Below are 6,813 nucleotides of genomic sequence, written 5' to 3'. Positions count from 1 at the left end.
TTTAGTTAGTAACAATTTTGTTTGGAAACAATTTATTTAACATTTTGTTAAAAAAAATATTGCTGAAAGTATGTTAAATTATATTTATATTTTAAAAATATGAAAAATAAAATAAAATATTTAAAAACTATTAATACAAATTAAACGGCAAAAAACTAAGTTATAAGCAGAAAGACACTTATTTTCAACTGTAGTTGGTACATTTATAGATGAAAGAAAAACTGAAATGGAAAACATGTGGTGTAGTACAGTACTGCAGCCCAGTTTAGCTTAAGATCTTCAGGTACCTCGTGAAGTCACGTGTTTGCAAACCCCAATAGGAACGCACATGATTCACCACAGTCATACACATGGCAGTTTATGACTGTCTCTTCAGCCTTATCTAATTCCATGCCAAAAAAAAAATGCCATTTCTTCCTCTGTTTTGTGGTCAAAAGACTCAAAACTAGAATTAAAAGTGGGGATTTTTAAAAGAAAAAATAAAAAAGCAAAGCAATTTTGAAAGGACCTAGTCAACTGACAATCATGTTACAAATTTCACATTTGAAGTATTCAAGGATTTTTCACTGACTTCTCTATCTCTCCCCCCAATAGAACTGTTAATAAACAGTTGTATTGCCTTCAGTTCTCCCATGTGCCTCACTGATTTAAATTTATATTCTTTTTATTAAATCTGATTCTATTCATTAAATGTGTAGTTGTGTACTTCAATTTTTTTCTTTTCTTTTCTTAGCTTTGGTGTTCTTCACCAGTGGTCCAATTTACTGTTCATTTTGTTAGTTGCAAAACCATCTGATCATTATAGTCTATTGCATTACTTAGGACACCGTGGGTATTATTAGTTAAAAGGCATCATCAAATTGAAGGAGACCTGGAGAAGCATCTAATTAACTAAATATATTTATGATAACTTTATTATGACTAACATTTTATTAATTAATTAGCATATCACTTCATTGTGAGGTGTAAAAGTCAACTAACTTGCAGACCAAGACTGTACATGATGGGTTGTTTGAATTGGACTTGGGACTTGGGAGTGCAAAATGAGAACTAATTTAATAAGGGCATTTTACCAATATCAGGTGAATTGATAGAAGTGTGAAAACTAAATACTAGTTTGACTGGCAAGCAAATTCAAATGATAATAATTAATGTGGTGCATGATGTATTTCTCGTTGTAATAACTGATGCTGAAGTAGTAACTAATGCTGAACTGTTCCAGCTTGAAATTATGAACGATGTGAGTACATCCATTAAGAAGAAAATTTATTGTGAAATGCATGAGTGGTTTTGAAAATTTATGATTATAGTTAAGTACCACATCAAAACTAACTAGATCTAGGTACAAAAATTTATATAGTCTGTCATGCACTTCTCTTTGTTGGTTTATAGCAAGAATTTCTTCAAGATTCCAAAATGTATAATTAGATTTATTTACAATAAAAATCTTTGCCAAATTAACAATATGCGATAAAAATATCGAGTACTCTGCGACAAGTTAGCCCCCAGAAAGCACGCTCAATCTTGCTTAGTTAATGATGGCAACATTCTCCAAATAAACAAAAAGTGGGTTTCAGCATTTTTGATTTCTAAATTCTAAACGTTTGAGGTGATGTTGATGTGAACAAAAAACTTCAAATACATTGAAATTTTGGAGAAAAGTTAGGGAAGTTTCTTTGGCAGAGCCCTCAACCTTTGACTGCAGTGTATAGAACAAAACACTTTTTTGAAAAAGAAGAGCGACTGTTGCTGTTTCCTTACCTAAGTAGTTTGTCCTTCTATAGATTGTCAACAGGCAAGTATGGATAGTGTCGGTTCTGCTTTAATCGTGTTCTCTTTTAGGATTGTACTGAATTTTCTATGAGATATCTATTTTACCTTTGCTTGACGAAAAGGTTTAAGTTTGGCCCACCAGAATTTATGCCAAAAAGCATAGAGAACTTTCTTTTTATTATTAAATAAAAATTGGATATCTCTTTTTTTTTTTTTTTAATTGGGTAGTTATGGTTACATACATTCGGCTACATACCACATACTGTGTAAGAGTATTTATTCAAAAAAATTATATATTAAGTGTGTGTAAGAGTATTTATTCAAAAAAATTATATATTAAGTGTTCGTTTGGATCATGTCTGCGTTTCTGTGTTTTTATCTTTTTTATTTTACCAATGCTTTTTGCATTGTTCATGGGATATGAATAGTGCATTAAGGCAAAACTACAGTATTTTTAGCAATATATAGTAACATTACACGTATTTTCACACTTCTTTTTACCCACATGTATTTTCACAAAATAACAATGTTACTAAAAATCTTTTACCAAACAGGCCCTAAGTGTTTAAAAATCCATCTCACTTATAATGAGCTACCCAATAAGCAAGATTGTGGACTAAATAATTAAGGCCTGTTTGGTAGCAGTGTTTAAGTATGAATATTGCCATAGACACAAACTATTTTATATTTTTACAAACTGCTAATGTGGCTTTAGTATTTTCTAAATAGTTATTACAAGTAAAAATGTGATGTTAGTGATGGGTCCATATTAGAACTAGTAAAAATTTACCACATCAGCAGTTTGTAAAAATGTTATAAAATAGTTTGTGTCTGTAACATTACTCTTTAAGTATTGTTGTTCAGTTTTTAGTGTTGTGAAAATACATGTTTGAATATTATAAAAATACGTATCAAAAGTGTTATTATTGTTTAAATACTCAAAACTGTTATTTAAAAGTTACTATCAAACAGGCCCTTAATGTCTATTAACAAAACAAAAATCCCAAAAATAAAGATAACTTAGATCCCAACAAAAATCTTAAAAGCATAGGGTACTTTTTCTTTTTCTTTTTTAATAAGCAAAAGTATAGGGCACTTTGATGCTTTTTGTGTAGATTTTCAAATTAGAGTAGCGGGGGGAGACACATAATATGTGAATGCTAGCTCAACATACACAACAATCTACGTTCTTGATCGGTTGGCCGGGACTATAGGAAATTCAATGATGGTTTGCATGTGGGTGTAACACTTTTTACTTTTTTGATTGATAATGATTAAGAATGGATGAGTATATGAAAAGTCAAGGTCTTTTAAATCATTTTCTTTCTAAACTATCCCCTCCCCCCCCCCCCCCTTCTCCCACACTCATTCATTGTTTAATTTTGATAATTCGTGCATCTTGATTGGGTTAGTCTTATTACTATCATTTAGAGGCTGTTAAAGTTGTTCTATAGTGGAAGTACTTATTCATCAAAAAAAAAAAAAAAAAAACCAATTATAGTACTTGGACAACAAACCTATATAGGACTAGGACAATGGTGATTGTAATTTGTACAATGGTACTGAAGGCATATTAATTGTGTTAGTTTTTGAAAACAAAAATAAAATAATCAGAATGACTTCTTCTTTTTTTGGCATATTAATTGTGTTAGTTTTTGAAAACAAAAATAAAATAATCAGAATGACTTCTTCTTTTTTCTTTTCTTTTTTTCAAAAAAAAAAGAATGACTTTTTTTTTTTTGATAGGTAAATCAGAATGACTTCTTCTTTTTTTGATGAACGGTAAATCAGAATTACTTGTTTCATAGAATCTTCACCAACAACATTGATGATATGGCACTGATTGATTGGAGTACTAAATGGAACCTGTTACACACTTACACTTATCTTAATTATGGTACAATGAGATACTATCTATGTAAACTAATTACCAAAGATGCATCATACATGCATTCATGATATGGTACTGATTGATTGGTGTCCTAACTACTAAATGGAACCTGTCACACTTATCTTAATTATGGTACAATGAGATACTCACTATATATAAACTAATTACCAAAGATGCATCATACATACATTTTAGTTTTGGTTTTACTTATCATGCATCATTGTCCCCCACCAGTTGATACGCATATATGTAAAGCCTCATCATTCATTATAGAGAGCCGACCATTCTGTAATATCTGTTTTTTATATTTGGGCCAGACGTGTCTGTTACATAAAAAAAAGGTACAATAATCGAGGCACTTTGAACAATTTTTCTAGCCAAACTTCTAGTGGGAACCCAAGAGAAATTCACCAACTACGTACTAGTCTAAAGCTCAGACTCCACCATTAAAAAAGTTTCAGCACATTCTCACATTTCATTGAATTCCACAAAACCAACCTCATTTATAACCCATCTGGGTTTCTTCTATTCTGGTTGTTTCTCCACCGTTCCATCTTTCATTGATTTTCTCTTATGTCTGTTTTCCAAAAATTTTCATCATCAATTCAAAGCAGCTTTTCTCTCTAGCTAGTTGAGCTCTTTAATTGACATAACCAAGAAAAAAAAGAGCTCTTTAATTCTCTCATTTTCTTTTACACTTTCCGAACAACTTGTTCATTTATGCCAAAGTTTGTATCTTTAAGTCTTACCTAGTCTAACTTTCCTACATATCTTTGTATTGTTCTGTATATATTGAAGATCTAAGAAAACCCATTTCTTTGTGATGGATCGTATTGTAAGAAAAAGCTACATGATCCATGACTCTCAAGCTCTTTCACCAAGCACAAGTCCTGGAGGTGGAAGCTCATTCTTTGGGTCTAGCTTGCATTCTTCAGGTAGCAGTTTCCCCATTATAGCCGTTGCTATAATTGGAATCATAGCCACAGCTTTCTTGCTTGTCAGCTACTACATCTTTGTCATCAAATGCTGCCTCAATTGGCATCGTATTGATATTCTAAGACGCTTTTCGCTATCAAGACGCCGCAACGAAGAGCCTTTGATGGTCTACTCTCCGGGGATACAGACTCGAGGACTAGACGAGTCGGTGATCCGATCAATCCCAATATTTAAGTTCAAGAAAGAAGGTAATAAGGACTTTGGAGAAAGAAACTTATGTGAATGTGCAGTTTGCTTGAATGAGTTCCAAGAGGATGAGAAGCTGAGAATCATACCAAACTGTAGTCATGTGTTCCATATTGATTGCATTGATGTTTGGCTTCAAAGCAATGCTAATTGCCCACTTTGTAGAACAAGCATTTCGGCCACATTTTCACGGTTCCAAACCGATCTAATTCTTGCTCCAAGCTCTACCCCTGAGGATCCAACTCCGTATACCGATAATCTCATTGGTGGGGATGAAGATTTTGTGGTGATTGAGTTGGGTAATGACCATTCTCCTAATCAAACATTGCTTGGAACGCAAGAAAGGTCGAATTCAAGAGAATTATCGTCGCGTTCAATTAGTCCTTCGCCAAGGAAGTTGGAACAGAGAGTTGTGCAAAAAAAGGGAAGGAAGTTTCATAAGGTTACAAGCATGGGAGATGAATGCATTGATATTAGAGGCAAAGATGAACAATTTTCAATCCAACCCATTAGGAGGTCTTTCTCAATGGACTCATCCACTGACCGACAGCTCTACTTAGCGATTCAAGAGGCCTTAAGACAGAACACGCAAGTCAGTGAAGTCAATAGTCCCATTGAAGGTTGCAGTAGTAGAGTAAAAAGATCATTTTTCTCTTTTGGGCACGGTAGTAAGTCAAGAAGTGCTATTCTACCCGTTTATTTGGAGCCATAGAACCTCTTTTCCTTTTCTTCTTTTCTTTGTTTTGGGTCTTAATTTTCTTAGTGTTTTTGTGATTTAGAGCTTCCAGTTGTAGTATTGAGAGGATATAGGATTTGTCAAATAGAAACATTCAATTGAAATTTGAAAAAAAAAAAAAAGCTTTATTTGATTATTTAATTTGAGTGTATGATGGCATGGGGTTTTGGGTCTGGTCCAATGTGTTCCAAATGACTTGCACAGCCATGATTATAAGCATCATTGCTGAAATAACCTCTTTTTGTATTTATTTTTCAACGTTAATTTAATTTAGTCTATATGTATCATTGGTTAGAGAAACAAAGAGGTCCCATAAAGAACAACAATGTTGAAGCCTTTGGCGGGGGAAGAATTAAATGGCAGAGGCCACTGATCAACAAGGAAGCATCCAAGGTTAGAGTCTTTGGAGAATAAAGTGTAGAAAGGAGAGGTCCCATTCCATTAATTGGGAAGTAGGAAAAGAGGGGTCCTCCTCTATTGCATCAATCACAAAGCCACCAACTTCGTGTGTCAATAATGCTGTTGTTAGAAGGGGAGGAATAGTTTGGTCATAAATGGTTGGTAATGGTTCTTGTTCGATAATCATATTATTGTTCAGCCAGCAGGAATCAGAATCATCTATTTATCTATGATTAAAACTGTATAATAGTATCTCCAATGTTAGAACAAAAAGAGATACATTCAGTTTAGGTATTATATCTCATCATTGATCGCCGCAGGTTTGCGATTTTTCATATCATTTCAAGAATACAACTTAACACTAGAAAATATTTTCACCTAAAATTATTTTACAATCGAAAAATATCTTCTATCCAATTGAAGGCAACCTTGTTTTATGTAGATGCTTATAACACCAATAATTGAAAGAACTAAGTTATAACTGTAGTGTTTTTGTTTTTCCCCTAAAATTTAAAATCCATCCTCAAGTCTCTTGTTTATGACCATTTGTCTTAATATTATTAATTTGAAATCAAAAGTTCCCTAAGTCAACCTTGATTCACCTTTTTTCAAGTACTCCATGGCTCCACTGCAAGGCTGTTGAAGTATTAAAAATATTAGTGCGGATCTATTCAAGGATCGCGCTAGGCGATAATTTAAGTGACCCCACAATTTTATACAACTTCGTGAAACATTCTTAGTTTCATACCAAATCTGAATGTGCCCATATTTCTAAATAGGCAAAGCCAAAATCTTAAACAATGTCAATCCTGAGTTGTAAAAGCAATGTCCT

At 33.0% G+C, this 6,813-nt stretch overlaps 1 protein-coding gene across 1 annotated transcript; it reads left to right on the top strand.

Annotated features, from left to right (window-relative positions):
• The first annotated feature begins 4,076 nt into the window (after positions 1-4,076).
• Positions 4,077-5,923, top strand: LOC115995436 (RING-H2 finger protein ATL16). The gene has a single exon (XM_031120008.1). It carries the CDS (start codon positions 4,488-4,490, stop codon positions 5,556-5,558), a length of 1,071 nt encoding a protein of 356 aa, XP_030975868.1. The 5' UTR covers positions 4,077-4,487; the 3' UTR covers positions 5,559-5,923.
• The last annotated feature ends 890 nt before the right edge of the window (positions 5,924-6,813 follow it).

Source organism: Quercus lobata, chromosome 6 (genome assembly GCF_001633185.2).
Source record: "Quercus lobata isolate SW786 chromosome 6, ValleyOak3.0 Primary Assembly, whole genome shotgun sequence".
NCBI classification, from domain to species: domain Eukaryota; kingdom Viridiplantae; phylum Streptophyta; class Magnoliopsida; order Fagales; family Fagaceae; genus Quercus; species Quercus lobata.
This window is presented reverse-complemented; position numbering and strand designations above follow the sequence as displayed.

Bases quoted from the DNA above. Each gene is read 5' to 3' on its own strand.
- LOC115995436 (XM_031120008.1), top strand. From the start codon at position 4,488: ATGGATCGTATTGTAAGAAAAAGCTACATGATCCATGACTCTCAAGCT.